The 23,335-nt window shown below is 43.3% G+C and overlaps 1 protein-coding gene across 1 annotated transcript in view; it reads left to right on the top strand.

The window, feature by feature from the left end:
• Window positions 1-207: 207 nt before the first annotated feature.
• Window positions 208-23,335, top strand: part of SCUBE2 (signal peptide, CUB domain and EGF like domain containing 2) — a 48,717-nt gene continuing 25,589 nt past the window's right edge. The window contains exons 1-10 of the mRNA XM_067295344.1: window positions 208-310; window positions 2,842-2,964; window positions 4,581-4,706; window positions 7,863-7,997; window positions 13,758-13,883; window positions 14,281-14,397; window positions 15,528-15,617; window positions 17,231-17,347; window positions 18,359-18,481; window positions 20,285-20,401. Of these exons, the coding sequence (XP_067151445.1) occupies window positions 208-310; window positions 2,842-2,964; window positions 4,581-4,706; window positions 7,863-7,997; window positions 13,758-13,883; window positions 14,281-14,397; window positions 15,528-15,617; window positions 17,231-17,347; window positions 18,359-18,481; window positions 20,285-20,401 (1,177 nt within the window). The remainder of the gene's footprint in view (window positions 311-2,841; window positions 2,965-4,580; window positions 4,707-7,862; window positions 7,998-13,757; window positions 13,884-14,280; window positions 14,398-15,527; window positions 15,618-17,230; window positions 17,348-18,358; window positions 18,482-20,284; window positions 20,402-23,335) is intronic.

Here is a 23,335-nt window from a genome sequence, read left to right as displayed (position 1 = left end):
GGGGCGGGGGTTCCCGCGGGGCGCAGCGCAGCCGGGCCGCGGGGGCGCGGGCGGGCGGGCCCGGGGCAGGGCCGGGGAGGCGGCTCGGCGCCGCGCGGCGGCCCGGGCTGGCCCCGGTGTCAGTACGAGGCGGGCCGGGCGCCCGCAGACACCTCCCTCCGCCGCCGCCGCCGCCTCTCCCGCCCGGCGGCGGCCGCAGCGCCATCGATGGGGTCCGGCGGCCGCCGCGCTGCGGCGGGGGCGCGGGCGCTGCCGCTGCTGCTCCTGCTGCTGCCCGCGCCGGGCGCCCCCGCCGCCCTGTCCCTCGCCGGTGAGTGACCGCGGGGCGCCGCCGCCCCTTCAGCCCTGGACAGCGGCCGCCCCGGGGCGCCGGCTCCGCGCTCGAGGAGCCGCGCTCGGCGGGGATGGAGCCCGCCCGCCGCCCGCGGAGCCGCCCGGCGGTCCCGGTGCCCGCGAGGGGGGTCTGGCCCTGGGCCGCTTTAAAGGCGCATCGGCGGCGGGCGTCTCGGTGCCGGGCACCAGGACCCGGGCAGGGTGGGTGACGGCGCGGCCGCCGACGCGCGGGGAGCCGTTGGCGGGGTGGCGGCCGCTGGAACTCTCGGGGGGCCGCCGGCGCGCGGGAGCCATTGGCGGGGTGGCGGCCGCCGGCGCGCGGGGAGCCGTTGGCGGTCTCGGGGAGCCGCCGGCCCGCGGGAGGCCGTTGGCGAGCGGGCTCGGGGGGGTGCTGCCTGGAGGAGCCGCTACGGGCACCTCCGGTGACTTTTAAATGTTGGTTTCCACCTGGGGCCGCCTCTGGAGCGGGTTGATCCCGGAGGCAGGGCAGCTGGTTAACGTCTCACCTCCGCAGAAAAAGCGGGGACGTAAACCCTGCATATATCACAGCTTAATCTGCGTTCAGTCGCCGAGGAATAAACGCAGTAATTCTTCCTGCAGCCTCCTCCGCGTCCGCCTCGCTGCCAAGTTTAAGGCTGCAATGTTTGCTCATAGTCTCCCTTCCCCAGGGTCTCTCTTCAGCTCAGGCTACTGTCACTACAGGGGAAGTCTCTTTCTATGTGCCCAGTAATTTCCTAGCCCTCCTTTCTGTGTGCATTAATGTATGCCTCTATGTGTTAACGCTGTTTTTTGCTGCTGTTCTTTGCCACGCACTGTGGATCGCAAGGATTTAGTGTAAAAAGCAAAACACAGCCGCAGAACAGCCGCCGTGCCAAATCTGGTTGATGTCTGCGTGGCAGAAACCCCTCCTTGGCGTTTCTTGTCTGGGAGCAGCCTTGCTGTGGGCAGGTGCATCCCCCCGCCCGGGCTGGGGAGGGGAGACTGCCGTGTGTGGCTACGAAGGCTGCTCGAATGCCGTTAATGTTTCTTTCTACCTAGTTGCTTTCCTTCCCTACCCATCCTTTCCTCCTGCCCCATCCGCCTGAATCCCGCCAGCTGGAGACCCCTCGGCAATTCCCTGCACCCTCCCTGTGTGACTCCCCCTCAGTTCACTACCCTTTCTTAATGCCTGTCCTTTCTTGCTAGAGAGGCAGATTCTGCCAGTCTCCAGCTGTTTTTCACCTTCGCCTTGTTTTCTGATGGCTGTGTCTGCAGGCCCCCATTGCAGTTATCGTTTCTGCGGGCACCTGAGCGTCAGGAAAGCACTGCTTATGTAGCACTGGCTCATTGCCGTGCTTCCTGCTGCCAAGCTCCATTAGGAGTTCAAACTACCTGAATACTTTCCGAAGCTGGCAACTGGTGCAGTACCTACAGGCATATTTTGTGATTGCAAATAGAAAGAGATGAATGCTGTAATTGTAAATGGGAGAGGTGCTGGCTGAAATTCCCGGTTAGAAAGTGATCCTCACCAGAAAAAAAAAAAAAAAGGTTGACTACTCCAGTAGTCACCTTCTGCTGATATCTCTTCAGTTCATTCTGTTATTTTAGCTTTTTTTTTTTTTAACTGATACAGGGTGGCTCTTCTGCAACTCTTCCTCTTAACCAGTCACTGGAAGTCTTTCTCTTTCTGTGTTTGAATCCTTCTCTGCAGTATGAAAAACTTCTGCTGATGTCTTCTGCTGCCTATAACTCTTCTTTTTCTGTCTATACTTCTTCATCTCCAGGGCTTCCTCCTGTTGGTGTTTCTCTTTCTCATTTCCTCTACTCTGGAGTTTCCACCTGGATATTTTACGTCAGTATGCTGTGTGTTGTGATGGCTGGCCAGGTGACTTGGCGATGTTGCTCATCAGATATTATTTTAATATTAAAAATTAGAATTATTAATAAATTAACCATCTGTTTAATGGTAAGTCAGTCTTTTAATATGTTGGGAGTGGTAGTGACTTTGAAAGTACATTTCTCTAAACTCCCCATGCTGGTTTAAAAGTCATCATGCTTCTTTACAGTTATATCATGGTTGTGACCAAGAACTCCTTCAATGACTATTTTTTTTGTTAACCAGAAAGATTAACAGACTTTTTTCCTCTCCTTCATACTTCTGTGGAGAGAGAAAGTCATATCTTCTTCTGCTGTAGATTGATGCATCTCTGTAAAACTTTGTAAGCGAAATCTCATGGAGGATCTAGCCCTTAATGGTTTGATGTAGGTGTATTTACAAGTGGGAGAAAAAGCTTAATACAAGCTTATCTGAAGTCACACACCCCCATAAATATACCTATATGCGGGTACAGCCATAATACAAATTTAGGTTCAGCTACTGTCTCTGCATGTTTATTTGACATGCATATGCACACGTGTGCACTGCATGCACACACGCACAGAGCCTTACATCACCTCGTCAGTGATGCGCCCAGGTATTCCTACTTTGCCCCTGCTGACATTCCTTCTGAATCTGGTGTCTTTTCACAGATGTGGACGAATGTGCCCTTGGACTTGATGACTGTCATCCAGATGCTATTTGTCAAAACACCCTGAAGCTGTACAAGTGCATGTGCAAAGTGGGTTACACTGGTGAAGGGAAGAAATGTGAAGGTAAAATAATGGAAGCACAATATTCTGCCTGTACCAGTAATTGTGTCTCTCCTTCCCTTCCTAAAAGGTCCTGAAGTACTTTATAAAACTGGTACAATCAACAAGCCAAAGTTCCTTGTGCCAAGTGGAGGGCAGTTGCCTTGCAGAAGCACAGTTTCTGCTCTCTGTAAGATGAAGGCAAATGTCAGTCAGGGATACTGGGGAAAAAAATCTCATTTTCATAAAAGATGTCTTGGAAGTCCTACATACTCCTGCGCTTGAAAAATCTTGGTCAGCACCAAAGATCCCTCACCTTGGCCAGCTGTATTAAAATAGATGGGTATCCATCCACTTTTAATTGCGGTTGGATTGGTACCCAGAAACGGGAGACTTGATGCTTTATCATAGTCCTTGGTTGCTTCTTGCCATTTCCCCTTTCATAAATATAACAGGTATAAGCGAAGGTGTTGAGCTTCAGGGTTGGCAGCTGCTCAAAATGTAACTGTTTGCTGGAGGAACACAGGGGATAGTTTACAAGATCAAAGCAGCAATACTGTTTTTTTTTTTTAATTTCCAAAATGTGACTAGTAGATTGAGGAGGGGGAAAGAAATATTGCAGTATGTGAATGCGTGTGATGCTGTAACCACAGAAGTTTCCTGCCAGCATTAGAGGTAGAACTTTTTTTTTTATGAACAACTCCTTATGATTTTCCAGCCTGTGATTTATCATCTTTAACTTTTGCTGTTCTGGAGTGGATTATCCACGCTACAAGCAAATTAGGACATGCTATTTTTTGAATACTGTGAAGACTTTTGGTGAGAGTGATATCATGCAGCAGTGAGTTCCACAGATCAATTGCTTGTATGATGTATGTTTGTATGAGCTTTCAGTTGAATTGAATTCTGCCTTGATGAGGCATGATGATGACTTGCTGGTATTAACTTTTCTATTTGTTATTTTGTGTACTTTTATCATGTCACCCTTTTATTCTGTCGCTTTACATTTGTCCATTGAGTCCTTACAGAGAACGTAGAAAAAAAACCTGACTTCTCAGTGTGCCTTTATACAGGACCTTTTTCGTTAGCACATCCACCCACCCACCTGTTGTCTTGTTTGTGTGTGTGTCTGTGAATCCTCTTAATCATCTAGTTGCATTTTCAAGACAGGGTTGCTAAAACTGTACATGATATTATGTGTGAAAGCATTAAGTATTTCTGTTAAGACCAGGAAGGAAATTTAAAAGTAATGGTTTAAAATATGGAAGATGATTTTATTCCTCAGGCTGATTTTAAACAAGATACTCTTTGTCTTGCCACCTGATTTATTTCTGGTTTACAAAAGCAAAGGAGAGCCGATTGCATTGCTTTCATCTAGGAGTATCACTTGATCTAATAATTAGATTGTTGTTTAATCAGCAGTCTTAGAAAGCTTAAACTATAACATAAAACTACATGGGAATCTCGAGGAATTTGTGACTTTCTAAAAACGTTCAACAAGAAATATGTCAAGTATAGCCTATTTGCAAGACAATGATGATTTAAGACAGCAGTTGCTGTTAACATTTACGTTTGCACCACAACCTGTCTATAATGCTCAAGCAAGCATCCATCATATTGACTTTTGCTTTATTCTGTAGACGTTGATGAATGTGATAACGACTTCAATGGCGGCTGTGTGCACGAGTGTTTCAACATTCCAGGAAATTATCGCTGCACTTGTTATGATGGCTTCATGTTGGCTCACGATGGCCACAACTGCCTGGGTAAGAAGTGTGCTCATGAACATTGCAAGCAGCGATGCTAACTTAACCCTTTAACTGTATCCGTGGAAGACGCTGTGCTGAATCAGCTTAGCTAGAGAAGAATGTTACGCCTAGGATTAAGGAATTCCAGGTACTGATGCGACATCCCAGGGTGACTGTTTAGTGAATCCCTTTCCCCATCTGTAAAATGAGAGGATAATTGTGCCACATTTTTGCTAAGTGCTTCAGATTAAAATGAGTGAAGTATCACCTATTATTATGCTAAAATTGTTTCTAGAAAGGAACATGTGGTATCATTACCTTTTCCATTCCAAAGTTAGTTTAAGGTCAATTCTCAGCTTTGGTTTTGGGCTTAGAAATCTTTTCTCTCAGATGTAGATCTAGGTCTATAATATATGGACTTCTCGCTCTTATTCTGTCAGAGTTTTTCATGGGATGTAAGCTGTAAGGAAGGGACACAAGATTTGTAGTGTATAGTAGCTGTATACGATAAAGGGGCACGGAAGTACAAAGGGACTAAGACAAGGGTTATTTTTTGGGTTTTTTTTTTTGATTTTTGGTTTGTTTTTTTGGATTTTTGGTTGTTTGGTTTTACTTCTTTTTGTGGACCAGTAGGTGAAAATCTTTAGAAATGGGTAGCAAGGTCTTGTGACTTTACTGTGATGGTATTCTTCAGCACACAGTGCAGCAGTGTACAGGAATGCATGAGCTGCCAGCCTGCTGGCACAGGCCTGGGACAGAGCCTCATGGGGATGAAGCTGTCCTACTTGCAGGACCCAAGCTGAGTATCCCATCCTGCACTTTGATACCTGTCCCATTTACTATTTCAGAGATGGCTCAGTTTCTTTCTTCAACTGCACTGTGTGTGGATTGCCCTGGCAGACTTCCATGCCCATGTCGGAAGAAACTTGCTCCCACAACATACTTTCAAGACTGCAGTTAGCTTGGCTGGGATGTTTCACACTAGCATATGGCAGATCAGGTGGGGGATCAAACCATCCCTGGGCTGTATCTTGCGCTGGGACAAATCAGAAAAGCTCTGCTGTGAGACTCTGTTGAGTTTCACCTGGTGGGAACCTGGGGCCTGTGTGCACAGACTAACTTTGTTACAATATAAGTGGAGGAGAGGGTGAAGTCACCAAGTATTTCACTAGAGAAAGTACACAGAGATAAGCAAAATATCTGCTGATGCTTCAAAATATTAGAAAAGGGATCTTATTTTTCTTTTTGTGTAAACATAGGGTGGAGTTCAGTTGAGGTTAGCATGAAGGGCTAAATGTGAGCCTCTTATAATGCCACCAAAGGGTGTATTCTCTTTCCATCCAGTAGCCCCTCCAGAGCATATTTCTGCTGACTGGCTTGCGATCCAGTTAGATATAGATGTAACTTAGATCATTTTACATTGCTGTGAAGCTGCTCAATATTGCGTGGCAGACTTTTAAAAATAAAACTGTCACTGACATAAAATGAAGTTTTTATCATTGACCAGCTAATTTTGAGATGTGATGTAAACTTTAAATAAATATTTTGGCATACAGCAAATTGGATCACATCCTCTCTTAATCTGTTTATTTACTTTGTTCACACCATGGTTGCCCCCCTCTAACCCTGATTTTTGAAGATCTCAGCTGTGGGCCTGGGTTTTAGCCAAATAGACAATTACTTGTTGGAAAGAGATGGTATTCTGTAAGCTTTCCAAGGTCTGTAAGACAGAAACATCTGCTGGAGTTCAAATCTGTAGTATTGAAGACTCATGGTGGCTGTTTATTCATGATTGTTTGCACTTTCACATCACTGTAGAGCTCTAAAATACTCTGCTTTTCTGTGATAGAGATATGTCAGCCGCTTTTGTTGCTATGGCAGGTCACATTCTTTTGCATCCAATTGGCTTACTCATTGCCTTCAGTAGAAATTAAATCTGTTGTAATGCTACATTATTTTTCTCTAAAGGCTTTTGGGGGGGGAGGGGGAGGGAGACAGCTGTTTTATGCCAGAAATGCTTAAGCGTTAATTTAAAAACATTGTACTGTTAGCACAGGAACAATGAACAGAACAGAGAGCAAATGTGGCATTCCATCTGAACTTGCAATGAGACCAGTGCTTTGCCTCAGCAGTTTTTTATCACATTTTTAAGGTACTAAGCATTTTTGCTTCCTTTTCAGATTGCCATCTCATAAAACTGGGGTAGGAAAATTCTTTGCTGGTAGAGGTTACAAAAATCTGCCATTATTAAGGGATAAAATTCAGAAGAACTGGAGGCTGGGATGAACATCTGTGATTCAGAGGCTTAACTGAAATTTTTCTTCTCTTCATTTCTCTTGGTTATATTGCAAGCAGAGACTTCCTATATTCTCTGGTTTTGGTGAAGTTCTGAATATTGCAAAATCAGCACTACTTAAACTATTTCAAGAATTTTTGCTTTTGTCCTTGACCACAGTTAGGCAGCACAGCAGCATCCTTAATATAAGCAATGATGAGCTAGAGCTGAGGGAGGAGGATAATGAATCAACCCAAGCATCGGATGTGGTATGTGATTTGTAACTAGAGTGAAAGTCAGAAGAAAGATGAGAGTTTTATATTTAATCCAAACTGATTTTGAGGTTGGTATTTTTCTTGTTCTATTTTAGCCTCAGAATGCAGAGTTTCCTGAAAAAAATCCTCTTGTTGCTTGGATGGGTTTGAAGCCGAAGTGTGTATCCCCGAGCCAGACAGAGCCATGTATGGATGTTCAGCCTAGGTGTAAACATGCCAGCTTGCTTAGTGGCAACAGTCTCCAGCTGCCCTGCAAAGCAGGGTGCCTTCTCCTAGATGGAGGGTGCAGCCAGGGCAGCTGCTTCTGGCTTCCCCCAGGCTACTCCACCTTCCTGGTTAATTGTCCAGAATTTCCTTGGAGCCCTGTGACTGATCTGGCAAACTGTGCAAAGAGGGGAAGAGAAGCAACAAAAATACACTTTTCCAAGGGTGGTAAAAAAAGCGGTCTGGCTCAGGGTATCTAAGCTGTCTGGATAGTTACATGCTGAGTAGGTGTCTGTTCTGCATGTTGAGTGGCCTCTGCCAATATGAGGTCTTGGTGTTAATTTGTAGTGGTGACTTCCATTGTAGTGAGGCAGATACAAAGCTGATCTCTCTCTCTCTTTCTCTCTCTGTCTCTTTCAGATACAGATGAATGTATGTTCAACAACGGTGGTTGCCAGCATGTTTGTGTCAACACTGTGGGGAGCTATGAATGTCGCTGTAAGGAAGGGTTCTTCCTAAGTGACAATCAGCACACCTGCATTCACCGCTCAGAAGGTACGGGCTGCTTTCTTCCAGGCACAGAGCAGGAGTTTTTCACAGAATCTTGCTGCAAAATCTCTATGGCAACTTCAAAAGTATTTTTAGTTTGAGTTTTTCAAAGATGGGGAGGGATCTTGAAGTTTTCACTCATTTTAAAAGGAACTATGTGTCTGGATCTTTTAAGTGACTTAGAAAGCTCTTCACATCCCGCCTGCCCCTTTGATCTCACCCTAATGTCTGTAGTGTTGTGCTTTTGTTAACAGCTGCACTGCTGTACTCCCAGTATACTTTGTGCTCTGTTGTGTAGCTGGGCTAACTTCTGATCCAGGGAATGGCAACATAGTGCAGAACAGTGAGTTCTGACCATTTCCACTGACTTCAGTGACAGGGAAATAACCTTCAGTACCTTCAGGTACCTTTTAGATTCCCTGTACACCATTTAGGTTTCAGTAAAGAGATTTATTGTTTGTCAGCCCCAAGGGTATTCAAATCTTGTTCTTTGTTTTGAGTGAAGCCTTTATGAAGCGACCTTTGAGAGATCAGAGAGCCTTGGATGCCTAATTAGATATTAGGTTGAACAAAATTATTTTGGAGGCCCTTAGGGAATGCTTTAAAGTGGTTGCTCAGATCAGGGAGTTGTCCTTGAACTGTACAGTGAATATCATACTAAGAAGTATTTAAAGCTGCAAAATTTTCTTTAATCTAAAGCTTATCGTTGGCATGACTGTAAGAGGAATCTGAGCATGAATAAACAAATCTCACTTTAAAAATCCCCATGGTAAAGAGATTAGCATTTATAGACATATATGGCCATCCAGAGATGAGTGTGCTGAGGTGGTTGTCATCTGACGTAGCTGAACTGACCTTCTGTTTGAATTAAGAATTTGTGTTCTTGGCCCCTCTGGTACTGGGCTTGGTTGCTTGGGGACCTGCTCTGATACATCGTGATCTCTCAGGCCATTGCCCAGCTTGCTACTGCAGGACCTGAGCCAGGAGTGACAATAAGTGAGAAGGCAGCAATGAGGGGGCAATGCTTCTCCTTTCGTATTTCCTTACTAGCAGCAATGTTTGTTTATGTGCATATGTGGATGGTGAATCTAAGGGTAAAAGTCAGTTGCTTGAACTCCTCGTCTTGTCTGATGCCATGAGAGGAAAAGCTTCCAACTCTTTTCTTCTTTGCCTCTTCTTGAATATGCTCTACTCTCTCTTCTCACTTGTCCTAACAGCAGAAGTATTTCCTAGCTTTACTTTTTGTTCCCTAAATTGTCCCTTTGGACTCCACCTCTCTTCTGCTTTTGGGCAAAAAAGAATTTTGTCCACTTAATTTAGTCATTTTTTTCTTTGAAAAATAAAAGCAAGAGGGAAATAATGTGCATGTTTTTCTAAGAAATATTTAATAAAATGTATTTTTATGGAAACCAATTTTAAGAAAAAAACCCTTACTGTTTTTTCCCGAAATGTGTCTCTCTTGATACCAAAACACAGAAGTGTAGTTTTTAATTTTAAGGCCATATTTTTCAGGTCATTGCCTTGTTGCTGTTTTTTCATGATTCTTCTCACACTCCACAGGAGTCCTGTCTTTTCTTTCTTTGGGTGGGCAGGTCTGTTGTAAGCCAAACCTCATTGTTCTGTGTCTCCCCTCACTTTGGTCTTCTCTCCTTTTCTGCTCATCTCTAGGTCTTCTCTATTACTTTGCTACATATACGCCCCTCCCGTAGAGTACACCCTTTATTAGTCCTCTTGCTGACCTCATAGCATTGATCTAAATAGCATTTGGCACCTACATCCTAACCCATCTATTCAGTTTCACTTCTTACCTGTAATATAAGGGAATATCTCCTTCCCTGTCTCCCAGCTGTGTTAAGTGAGTGCACACATTGATGCTTGAGAGGTCCTTCCTAGTGGTCTGAAATATTGACCTTTACATACAGAGTCGAAGAATGAACTGGAGTTGAAATAGGAGAAATGTGGAGGCTTGAGGCTATTGTATTCCTCCTGGTGGCCAGTGTAATGGGGATGCCTCAGACTCACCTGCCTTTCCAAATCCATCTGCTCTTATCCTCTGGGTTCCTTGTCGCCTCTCCCAGGACTGTGACATGAGACTCAAGGTCAGGTGGCTATTAGAGGAGAGTTTAATAATTAAAGTTGATCTTCATCTGATTGTGTTGGTCCAAAACAGAGAGATGCTTTGAGGAGGTTTGATGGTTCTGCCTAGGCCCTGCTTAAATGGCACAAACTCAGTGTGTCTTGATGAGTTCTGCACAACTCTAATTTTTCCTTGGCTGTCTGGTCTCAGTTAGCTTTTCTTCATCTATACATGGAGGATTTATTCTGGGAGGCTGCTGCTCTGGCCAGCAGGTCAGCCGTGGACATGCAGCTTGTCTCCATGTTTGTTTAACTTACTGCGTATTAGAGAGTATGAAAATTTAAAAGAACACGTGGAGTTTTCACTATTAAATATGCACCATGTCTTGCAGCTGCTACTGCTATTCATGACAAATCTTGCCACTCTCTCATGTGATATGTCACAGAGCCATAGCTATTTACTTTTTGGACTGAGACAATGGAACTGATTTGGACCTGCAAAATGAAGGCCTCATTTGAAATCACTGCATAGACTGATGCACAGGGCGCCCTCTCAGCTCTTGCTCTTGAACTCTTTCTGCCTGTGGAGAACAGTGGTAGTCAGAAAGCTTTTTGCAAAAATGTGGCCTTCATGCAAGGCTATAGAAAGCATGCAAAAAGGCTAAAGCATTTCTGAGATGCCCTGCTCTACTGGCTGTACTCCTTGACCTTGGGCTAGCAGAGGACCGCCTCTGAGAGTCTCTGGTAGGTCCAGTACAATTGCATCCTCTTCCTCTGTCCTACTGAGCGCCTGTCTGGAAATGTCCTAACCGGAGCCTTAATGTTCTCAGCAGATTGGTGCCGATGTCCCTACATCTTCTGGATAAAGAATACAAAGACGTAAAGAGAGACGATATGCATAAATGGTGAATTTACTGTGTCCTGATAGGGATAAACCATGCTGGCTCTTTGCCTATGTCTTGCCATTAATAGGAGTGCTCAGATCTCATCAAGGTTTGGTAGGTAACCTCACAAACATCCAGACATCAGAAGGGAGCACCCTGGCTCAGGCTCTGCTGGGCCAGGAAGCATCTGGACTCTGCTCTCTTGGCTGGGAGTGCTGCATCAGAAGACTTGTCCTTCTTGGGGAACTTGTGTGTCAGCAGGGCAGGATCTCCTGCACGAGAAGTTGTGTGTCTGGGAAGTGCCTGGTGGGATCTGAAAAAAATTTACTTATGGCTTGGGTCTGGACCACAATCTGCCATTGGAACAGTGTGACCTGGGAGACCCTGTGTCCGTGAAGGAGTTTGCAGTCACACAGCATTTACAGTTGCACTGACATTTCTGTAACGCAACCTTATAAAATGGAGCTGAATGGAAGAAAATAATTTTCTGTCACCTTTAGAAACATGCAGCAGCTTCATAGTCAGTGTTAGAACATGTGGATGTCTCTCTCTTCTGTCAAATGCTGTCTTTTTGGTCAGGTAGCCTTTGGTGGTTCCAGTCATGTATCTTGTTACGCAATATGTGCTTTGTTATTACAATGGCCCTGTTTTGGAAAGTGGATTTTTAGCTTTGTGTGGAAAAGTGATTGAATTCTGCTCACTCAGAACTGAACAATCTCCAATTCAGCATTTGAACCATTTGTCTGATGTCAGTGAACTTTACCAAAGTACCTGCTTTGAACAGTTTTCCCTTTGGTGGCTCAGTAGAGACAAAAAATAACTTTGTTAACAGAAACGAAGCTGCTAATTCTCTTAATGCTTTCTAACACCTCTGAGTTAACAGACCAGATCATATTGCATGTTTAAGGGCAGAAATGTCACAAAACCACAGGAGTTAATAAGGCCAATTTGTGATCTTTATGGATTGCCCCGTTCTTTGACTGACAGCACAATAATGGATGACAGCTTTCACGTGGGCTTCTTGGGCTGTTTCTGCATGCTGCAGGATTTGAAGTGTCATTGTCTTGTTAGACTTCTACAGAGTTCTCTCTGTGGGAAAGGAATCAAAAAGCCAGTAGAGCAAAATAATCTAGGCTCTGCAACGTCCATTCTTTTGTTGCTTAAAGCTTCCTTAATATAGGAAGAGTACTGTAGCCTGTGCTTGGGATGGTGAGAATAGCTGTGCACAGAGTAAGGACCTAACTGAAGTGTAATGGAATAATGGTGAAGAGCTGACCTCTACTTGCCAATATAGTATTTTGTTTCAATTAGTAATAGGGCTGCAAAGGGGGCTGTATATGCTTTAAAAACATATAGAGTGTGGAATTGTTCATGTGGTCCCTTTTTAGCAGCATGGTCACCCTGTTCATTCTCTGTCTGATCCTGCTTCTGCTCAACTCAGTGGAAGTTAATTCAGTTAATGCAGGATCAGACCTTCAGTGTGTTAAATCCTCATAGCCTAAGTACACTGAATCTAAGTGTACTCACATTAAGTGTTTTTGTCAAGAAGAAAGAGTGTTTTGGTGTAACATGTTGTCTTGTAAAAGCCAAATGCTCAGCCTTGGTGCATTTGATAGTAAAAGTGTGCTCTCAATATACCTGAGTGGAACATTCGAGTCTCCTCTTCTTTCCCAATTCTGTAGCAATATAGAAGGTTTCAGCAAGAATTTGAGGTGTACCATGGTCTACTATTAGAAGGAAACTATTATTTTGGCCTAAAGATCAGGTTTGATAACTCAGCCAGCTGCTGTGTGGTTTTAAGTTGTGTGTGTACAAAGCGTGTTATGATCTTGCCAATGGCCAAGGCATTGATTTAGCTGAACCACTGAACAAGGTGAAAGTGTTTTTTACAATAATTCTAGGAACACTTTCTCTCTGCTTACTTGGCTCTAACTTTTTGCAAGGGCCAGGCAAGACACTGGGAAGTGATTGAGTGCTGGTGTGTGAAGAACTTGTAACTCTGAGACAAAAATGACAAGATGCTTTTATGAGGTGAACCAAAAGGCGGAAAGTCACTAGTGTCACACTGCTTTTTTGTTTCGTTTCAGTAGGCACTGGTGTGCACTAAATTCTATCCAGCTAGAGAGCCACGCAGAGATACAGAAAAGTGTGATAATCCCAAGTGGGGTTATTTTGAGAGGTATTTGTTGAAATCGGAAAAAATGAAAATGCAATGGTACAAACAAAAGAAAGTTAAGATACAGCATAGGTACAACCTGCATGTCTGCCTGGTCACTTGGTCACTGCTGGGGCATCTGCTCTGTAGGCCAGTAATTGAAATGGGGATGATTTTTGTGTCTCTGGCCTAGGCATTGCTGTGCCTGGTGGCAGCTCTTTTAAGCAGGGAGTTAAGAACTTCACTTTAGGCTTTGATCTTGCCAGCTGTCAGCCACCTTGCAGTTATTGTAAAAGGAATCGGGAGGTTTTATAAATAGTGATATGATTGACTGAGAAGACCAGATGAGAATGCAGGTGCTCTACAAATCTAGGGATGTTGCATTTTGACTTTGCAATCAAAGGACATGGGAACATAAAAGATCAGAGCTGACAAGGCCTGGGGGGATGGGGGGGGCACTGGCTTTGCAGGGTTGGACTTTTTACGTTTCCTGTCTGTCAACTGATGCTTTTTGTCCTAACACTGTAGAGCCTTCCCAGAAGTAACAGGTGGTTTGCTGTGTGTGTATTGGACTGATGTTTTTATCTGGCTGCTGCCTGCACACAGAGATGCTGAGGATGCTGATGCTCTTGCACTTGTCTTGTTTTGCAGAAGGTATGAGCTGCATGAATAAAGATCATGGCTGTGCCCACATCTGCAGAGAAACGCCCAAAGGAGGGGTTGCCTGTGAATGCCGACCAGGATTTGAGCTGTCCAAGAACCAGAGGAGCTGCATTTGTATGCAACATTCTGCATATTCTTATGGCTTCCTAAACTGAACAAATAGTGTTCTGTTTGCAGTGGTTTAGGATTTTGTATATTATAGTTAAATTGGGATGACATACCTAAATTGTGTACATTTGAATTAAACCAGAATCGGTGGCTCGGCAGGACACTAATGCGCCAATCTATTCATTGCAAAAATATCTGTAGTTTGGGAGCTGCACTATGATTCATGATTGTAGGAAGTTCAGCTACACAAGAGAACTCCGCACTGTTTTAGTACCACAGAGTCCTTGAGGGAAGGAGGCATGTTAGGAAGGTGTGTTGGATGGCCAAACAAGGACAAAGTTGGACATGGTCTTTCAAAGATGCTGGAAGTACTTGTGAGATGTAACATATATTTTCTTCCTAGTAACATGTAATCATGGAAATGGTGGCTGTCAACATACGTGTGATGATGCTGATAATGGGCCTATTTGTGGATGTCACCCCAAGTACATCATGCATGTGGATGGGAAAACCTGCCTGGGTCAGTATACAGTGAAGAGAAGTACTTTTCTGTTGATGGCTAGATGACTAGAGTGTTGTGGCATTGCTGTGTATGCATGATTGATACTCCTCTTAATAGTACGGGCAGAAAGCATCAAGGAACTTGGAACTAAGAAACCTGCTTGAGCACAAGGGAATTCAGTGGGTCCAGACAACTTGTGCTTGCTACAGGATATCAGTGCAGAAGAAAGGCGACTCTGGTCATGTTGCTGTACCCTCTGAGCTGAGGGAGCCGAAAGTGCGATTTGGCTCCTGTCACCATCTCCAGAAATGAAGATGGTGGGAACTGTTTTGTTGACTGGATGGGCCGGTCCACAGCATGCAAAAGAGAACCAGGCATTAAAAAGGCTTGCAGCAGGGGGACAGCTAGTTGTGTTAATTTTAGATACCTTTACAGCAGGGGAATCCCAAGCTGCCCTTAGGGGCTGCTGTCTGTCTGCTTTAGCTGTGCTAAGACTCTGGCCATGAAGAAAAAATATTTCCTTGTATAAGTTGTTGCCTGTAATTAGTGCTGGTCTCTCTCAAGCACTAGCAGGCCTGTCACTAATCAAAGAAGATTTCCTTCTCCTCTAGGATATTTTAGAATGAGTTTCTTGTATAACACAGGCCAGAGAGTGTAACCAAGCAGTGCTTGTGTTAAACTCAGGACTTTGAATTCAATTAAAATATAATTTTTGCAAGGCAGTTATCCAGTAAAGAAAAAACTTAAGACCTGTAGCTCTTCCAGTCTCTGGAAGAGTTTGTTGCCTGCTGACGGAAATCAATACTCAGGTATAACTGGCCAGTCCTTGCATTAGTCTGTGATAGATGATGACAGTGTGCTCTTACATAGCAATTCATGACAGTTCGATTAGGTCTTTCATCTTGCTGCTGTTCACCACATCTCTAGTACATTTTCTGTTTTGTCAGGCTTAAGAATACTGGGGCAAACACATGAGTTGTTAAGAAGAAAATGAAAGCAAAATATTCTCATGGTTTTGACTGAAGGATTTGACTGAAGGGTTTTCATGCTCCTTTTCCTCCCATCTCCTCCCTTCTCTTCCCTGAATATCAGATGAGGTTTCTGGTCAGGGCACCTTTACTCACTTGCCCTTTCTGTCTGTCTTACAGAGAGGGAGGATGCTTCTCTTGAAATTTCTGAGGGGAACACTACATCAGGAGCTGATGTGGACAAGAGGGTAAAGCGACGATTGCTCATGGGTAAAAGTGCCTATCTGAAATAATTTTGCTGTTTGCTAAAACCTTTTATATTGAAGAATTACTTTTTAATGTAACCATCAGGGCTCTGGGATGAATTCTGCCTGGGAGATCCTCCATTTCCTTTTAAGGAAGAAATATTATTCTATAATATATAAGAAGCCTTATCAATTGTTTGTGATTGTCAGTACAAAGTGTTAGGAACTTGCTTTCAAAGTACCTGTGTTTCCATGCTTCTACTTCATCTGGGGAATGCAATAACATCTCTTCTGAGCTCTTGCTTTCACCAACCAATGGTGAGGGATGCAGTGTTTTAGCTGCTTCTTTTGCATGGAAGAGGAGAATTGGGCCCAGTGGCTGGTTGTGTCTGGAAAGGCATATTAAGATACATCGCCATTTCATTCTTCACCAAGATGTTCACGTCTGGCCCAGAATGCAAGCCTCCAAGGGTCTGTTACTACTGGGAAAGCACTGGCGTGAGAAACAGATTGTCTCAGGGCAGCTGGATCAGTGCATGTCTTTCTCTAAAAGCCCTTATTCCAGGTAGTCAGGGTGACTTACTGTGCTTGTTGGTAATCACCATAGAAGAGGCGAAGAGTGTGGAGGCTGAGGAAGAGCCTAGCACTGGGCTGTTAAATCCATATTTAGACACCTAAATCAATAGCCTCATTTTCGAGAGCATTAAGTTTCTATGGTAAAAAGAAGAAAGTTGAGGCACTCTGTCTTCAAGTGGAGGTTGGATGCAGTCTCCCAATATTGAACATGAGATGATAGAGATGAGATGGAATAAACCAGTAAAAGTCTCAGAACTTGAGAATAAGTAGCATATACTTGATGAAGCAGAGAACAAGAGGACAAAGGAGAGGTGCAAAGAGAGGATTTCAAAAAGAAAACAGACAAATGATCTTTATAGCAGCTGTCAGAATCAATATACTCTGGATAAAGTTGCATTTGTCCAGACAGAGAAAAGGTTGTTAGACTGACTGAGGAACAAGAGGATGAGTGCCAAAGTGCAAGTTATTTCTGTTTAGTTGGATAGGAAGGGCTGCATTTTAGGGGTGTTCCCTGGAGGGGTTTGGCAGGATTTAGACATAGTTTGCATACGGGAAGTTAGAAGAACGTTTGGATTTAAGATGGCACCTGGGCTACAAGCCTGAAGAATGACCCAGTGTGGGCGTGATCCACAGTGACTGAGAGCACAGGTAGCATGTGATGGTGGGTAGGGAGGAATTTAAGATATCTGTTTTAGTAATGCTGAGTGTAACCAGCTGTCCAAGCATTGGTAGGAAGTGTCAGAAGAACAGGTCAGGATTGAGTGTGGGCATAAGGAGATAGACTGACAGGAACAGATTCATCATCAGGGAGGTGGGACTTTAATTTGCATTTAAGGGCAAGAGTATCCAGAGAGAATGTGCAAGTCTGTAGAGTCTCCACAAAAAAATGGGAATAGCTGAGGGAGGGATTTTGCCAACACATGTATTTAGTAGTTGCTCATGTGTACTAGGCTAAGTGTGGCCAAATAGCAGTATGCCTGGAACCATGCCTTGTATCACATGATATTTCTTGTTTCCCTTATAATATCCCTGAGCAAACTTTAGCCTTATTTTGTCTGCTAGAAACATGTGCAGTAAATAATGGTGGCTGTGATCGTACTTGTAAAGATACATCGACCGGAGTTCACTGCAGCTGTCCTGTTGGATTCACACTCCAGTTTGACGGGAAGACATGTAAAGGTGAGTTTTGTACTTGTGGACATGCACATACCAACACCTTGCTGTAAGTGTATTTATCTCCGAGTGAAAGTAATCCAGTGCCCTGAGAAAAACCGGTGGGCATAATTAGATATGAGAGAGCACTGCAGCCAGGTGAAACTGCATGGTTTATTTGTAAGGATGTTCCACTGTATCAAATGCATCAAACGCAGAGCATCTCTGCTGTTCTGCCTCCTCCCATCCCCCCCCCCCCCGATGGCCTTATTTGGGAGAGGTGGGGTGGGAGGCAGTAATACAGATCTGTAGTATGGTAGAGGTGAGTATTGGGAGATGTAGGGATATATGTTTTTATAGGCATACAGTCCCATAGTCTGTATATTACCCACAGTCAGCTGGGTATTACAAAAGTTTGTAAGCGAACATGAGAGTGTAAACACAGAAGTATGAGTGGAATTATTTATGCTGGTCCAAGCAGCTCTAAGGATAATTAGAGTACTGGAAATGAGCAAAGGGACTTTTAGGTGGTATGTAGAATGTTTTCCAATAGTTAGATGTTAGGCTGTTCTGCCAGGCAAAAATTTTGGAATCTCCATGCCTGACAATTAAAATTACACAATGCTCAGTCCAGTGTTGGTGTGGAAAGGACAGGGTGGCTCAAAAAGTCTCCTCTGCCTGAGATTTCTGCAGGGCTTAGGAAGAGGAGACTGCAAGAGAATTTTTAAAAAGCTAAAATCTTTTAGGGAACATTTAAGTCAACATATTTCCAAACAGAACTTAGGGAGGTGTTCTTCTATGAATACATGTGCCCAAATGTAATTGACAGCGATATGTTAAATGAAAGCAAATAACACTGTCATGGGGCTAAATGGGCGCGATCATTTTTGGAGCTGGATCTGAACTTCCTTGAGATTTGTAGTTGTTTTGCTAGGTTTTGTTTCTCCAACCAATTGGACGTGACTGTCTTCTGGATCTGGCAGTGAAACTGTCTTGAATGTACTCTCTTCACTTGCTGAAATGCTTTTTTTGTTACAGATATTGATGAATGCCAGTCCAATAATGGAGGCTGTGATCATTTCTGTAAAAACACTGTTGGCAGTTTTGATTGCAGCTGCAGAAAAGGATTTAAATTATTAACAGATGAGAAATCTTGTCAAGGTATGTGCACTGGGGAGGCAATAAAAGTAGGACAAATCAGCTTGGCTTGGACACCTACTACACTGATGAAGTGATAATGGACTCCAGAATAATTTCCATGCTTTAGGTTTTTTCTTTCTAAAGCAGCTGCTGAGTAAATCAGGTTGGCTTGATACTATGGTACGAGGTATGTTTAATGACACAGTGAACTATTATCTGGAGGCAATACAGATAGCATCATGTTAGAAAGCTCTTTAAGAGGATGACACACTTTTTTCCATCTATTAATGATCCTAAAATAATTTACAAGGAGGAATAAGGACAGTATCTCTCTGTCTTATTGACTAGTTCACCATTTGCAATGAAAATTTTTTTTCTTAATGGGACATTTAAATGATTCATTATTTAAAAAAAAAAAAAAAAGCAATATCATGTGATCTATGAAATCGTAGGCCTGTGGACATAAACTGGATTCACTATTCCCTAAAACACTGTAGAAACACTTGATTTTTAAGATGACATGGATTTCCCCATGAGGCTGGCAATGCATGTTTGGTTTTCTGTATAATGATTTGTACATATAGAGGGAGCAAACCTGTTTAGGCTGTTGAAGTACATTTAAAAAGTAATTATCAAAATGATCTTTGTGGTTTTGTCAAAACTACAGTATATAACAATGTAAAGCTGGTCAGTCACTTGGGCAAGTGAATTTCCTAGTCAAACAGCTGACATTTAGTGTTGAATTTCAGAAAATCGAACCAACTACCAAAGAAGAAATTTCACCCTGGTGTTTGGTGCTTTCTCATCCTTTTTAGATCAGACTTAGAAGGACAACTATTTATAGAAAGCAAACTTACTATAGAAGCATGGGTTTTTCAAGATTTTTATGTGGAAGCTGCTTATTAATTTATTTTAGATGTTTACACCTCCGTTTTGTCTCTCTCGCTTCTGTGACTTTCCCTAGATTGTTTTCAAAGTGGTGTCTTGAAGTGGGTCTGAATCTTTTAAAAAAGAAAAAAAAAAGAAGTAATGTCTCAATGATGTTGGTGGGAATTTTTCTTTATCTGGGAACATTTTTATATAGCATGCTTAATGTGCTCATAGAAATTTAGATGCTTTTGATCGTGTAATAAACATGTAGGGCCTAAGAAGGTAATGGAAATTTTTGTCATTTTACCATTCAATTCACTGAGATCATGATTAGCTTGTTATACTAACTATATTTTACAAAGAAGATGTATGCAAAATGATTATATTGCCAAAGAAAATTTTCACTGGGGAAAACGGATATCTCAGCAGGTTTTAGACACCGACACTGAAGTCTCAATATGCAGTGTAGTGGGATCCATGGGAAAAAAACCCCACCAAATTATTCCAGTCCTCTGTCTTCAGGTGTATCTCAGAAGGGAGTGATTTTCAGCAGACTTACATCAGGCCTGTGTATTACTGTAGGGTTAAAAATTTGGCACTATGTTTTCACTGATGGGGAAAAAATAAAGGCAGGGGTTTTTTGGCAAATCTGTTTCCTGCAGACCTTGCCTGGACATTGCTTAAAGAAATGAGTTTCTGCTGACATGTTTCTTTCCCCAAAGAAGGGAAAGAATTTATTTTAAATGTAACTGTTAAAAACATAACAGCAGTTTTCAGGTTTGCCAAGAAAAAGCTTGTTTGGCAAACTAACTGTTCTCTTAAAAGTTGTTTCGTTATGTTAGACTATTTGCTTAGTTTACATAAATCTGCGCATCTCTGCATCCAGCTTAGCTAGCTGGTAAGTACTGCCTTGACAGGCCAAAAGATACTAATGTATCCCTTTAAAACTTGCAGACATTGATGAATGTTCTTTTGAACGGACATGCGACCACACGTGCATCAATCATCCAGGCACCTTTGAATGTACTTGTAACAAAGGATATGCCCTATATGGCTTCACACATTGTGGAGGTGAGTTAAAAAGATACTATGGCCATGCTGGTAGAGTGCTGTTGCTGCAGGTCTAATTAGTGTCTGGGCAAGACATATGTCTATGCATGTGCAGTAGGCATATACAGCAAATGTTACCCTTTGCCATGATAAGGGGACACAGCAAAAGTGAAAAGTCTTTGCTCAGATGATTTTCCCTTCCGTCCTTGCATCAGAAAGTATCTGTGACTATTAGAACAAACAGATGCATTCTGCACCTAGGTTTGAATGCCGTAATTTGACAGATTTTCACATACAAAGTCTCAATTTCATTGAAAAGTCAGTGGCATAGGGTTTTAATAACAGAATGCTCTGAGTGACTTAGAGAATTACGGTTTTGCAGGTGGTTCTTTTGTATATGTCAAATCCTCATGTGATGTTATTGATATTTAATTGATGCAGTAAGACTGATTTACATTGGCCAAGAATCACAGTCCTAAATATTTTACTTCTCTCTTATGAGAAGAGCTCAATGAAAGAGAGGAAAATGTTGATATGAAGCTAAATGTGTGTCAAGTGTGAATATTGCTGCTACAAATTCCCAGAATTAATATGAGAAAGCATCAGCAACTGGACACTAAATGGAAATAAATCTATTTTATATAAGCCCCAGGCAAGACCTTACTGACTACATACGCTTATTTTATTCTGAAGCAGAATGAGCACACTCGAACTTGGAGATAACAGTTCAGAGGTCTCTGTGTGCCTGGTCTGTTCTAACCTCTGCCTGTAGAGAAGCTGCAAAGAAGATTATAAAGATACAACATCACTGTGTTTTATCCTGCTGTTGGTTTTACTCCAGGGGAACCTATTTGATTGGATAGGGAGTAACACTGTTCACATGTTCTAATTGCCAAAAGAAGAATTCCTCATTCTCTGTGTTAATTCCACTTCTTTTGGCCACTACTGAAGGAAAGGACTGCAATTTTTTGCTTGGGTACTAATCCTCTGCCTCCTATTATATTGCTGTGCAGAAGATGTTAATCCTTGTACCACAAAAAGTCCTTCATTTACTGGCAATCACAGGCTGTATCAAAGCTGGTAGGTGTACTGAGTATATATGTTCTGGCCTATATTCAAGAAGCCAATAAGTGCTGGAGACAGTAGAATGCCACTGCTCACAATGTCCTACCAAAAGGTCAATCAAATCCAAAGATTTGGTTTGATTTTGTGCTATCTTAGGCAGCAGTACCAGTTTAAGGCATTGTCTTCTTTCTCCATCATTCCTCTGCTGCTCCTTCCTACCCCTGCTGTCTCAGTTGTTAGTTGCATATTTTATTCCTGAAATCAGGTCAGTTTCATAATCTGGTTCACAGCATTTTCTACTAAATGATCGCCTCTCTAGAGGAGGGAAGAGGTGAAGAGCAGTGATAAGAGCTGGGAAGAGCAGTGATAAGAATTTGCATTGAGAAAAGTGTAGGTAGAAGGGGGTACCCTCAGTTGCACAAACTTCCTAGGACTCACTGGGGCTCACAGGGGATTCCATGGTGGCAGCTTTGTAGGTTTATGTATAATTGCCATAAAGCTATTGGGGGGGGGGGGGAGGAATGGGAAGCAGTCATTAGGGTGGACCTGAGAAGCAGAGTCACAAAAGTACTGAAGTTGCAGAATCACTGAGGTTGGAAATCACTGAGGTTGGAAGGGACTTCTGGAGATCATCTAGTCCAACCCCCTGCTCAGAGCAGGGCTGGCTGACTAGAGCAGGTTGCTCAGGGCTGTATCCAGTCAGCTTCTGAGTATCCCCAAGGATGGAGGTTCCACATCCTCTCTGGGCAGCCTGTGCCGGTGTTTGATCACCCTTACAGTCAGAAGGTTTTTTTTTCTTATGTTTAAATGGAATTTCCTGTATTTCGATTTGTGTCCACTGCCTCTTGTCCTTTCGTTGGATATCACTGAGAAAAGTCTGGCTCAGTCTTTTTTACTCCCCTCATCAGGTATTTATACACATTGATAAGATCCCCCTGAACCTTCTCTTTTCCAGGCTAAGCAATCCTGGCTTTCTCAGCCTCTCCTCATATGTCACAAGCTCCAAGCCTTAATCATTTTCATGGCCCTTTGCTGGACTCACTCCAGTATGTCCATGTCTGTCTTGTTCTGGGGAGCCCAGCACTGGACACAGCACTCCAAATGTAGCCTCACCAGTGCTGAATAGGGGGGAAGGATCACCTCCCTTGACCTGCTGGCAACACTCTTCTTCACACTGCTGAAGAGGCTGTTGGCCTTCTTGGCTGCATTGCTGGCTCATGGTCAACTTGTTGTCCACTGGCGCTCCCAGGTCCTTTCCTGCCAAGCTTTTTTTCCAGATGGTCAGCCCCTGTGCTTGGGGAGTTATTTCTCCCTAGGGGCAGGACTCCGCATTTCCCTTTCCTGAACTTCAGGAAGTTCCTCTTTGCCCATTTCTCCAGCCAGTCGAGGTCTGTCTGAATGGCAGCACAATCATCTGGTTATCAGCCACTCTTCCCCATTTTGTATCATTCTCAGACTTGTTGAGACTCTATCCCATCATGTAGGTGTTAATGAAGATGTTGAGTAGCATTGGCCCCAGTATTGACCCCAGGGGTACACCACTAGGGACTGGCCCCCAGCTGGACTTTGTGCTGCTGATTACAACCCTTTTAGCCCAGAAATTCAGCCAAAGGTCCCAAAGGCTTCCTAGAAGTAGTAAGGGAGGGAACTGCCTATTTATTTCTGCTCCCACAGAGTTTGGGGTGGCATGATGTCAGGTATATTCTGTATCATCAAGCAAGATTTCACCAAAGGAATATATTGTGTTGTGGGTAGTTTCTGCTCCTATTAGCAACTACTGGCAAGGCCCCTAAAATTGACTAATTGACTAGAAGGGACAATAGTGATACAATGGTGTTATTTGCCCACTTGCATTTCTTTGGAGTCAAATAGTGTTCTGATGTAGTGGTA

The sequence above is a fragment of the Apteryx mantelli genome, chromosome 4 (genome assembly GCF_036417845.1).
Source record: "Apteryx mantelli isolate bAptMan1 chromosome 4, bAptMan1.hap1, whole genome shotgun sequence".
NCBI classification, from domain to species: domain Eukaryota; kingdom Metazoa; phylum Chordata; class Aves; order Apterygiformes; family Apterygidae; genus Apteryx; species Apteryx mantelli.
The sequence above is the reverse complement of the archived record's forward strand: the minus strand, read 5'-3'. Positions and strand labels throughout refer to the sequence as shown.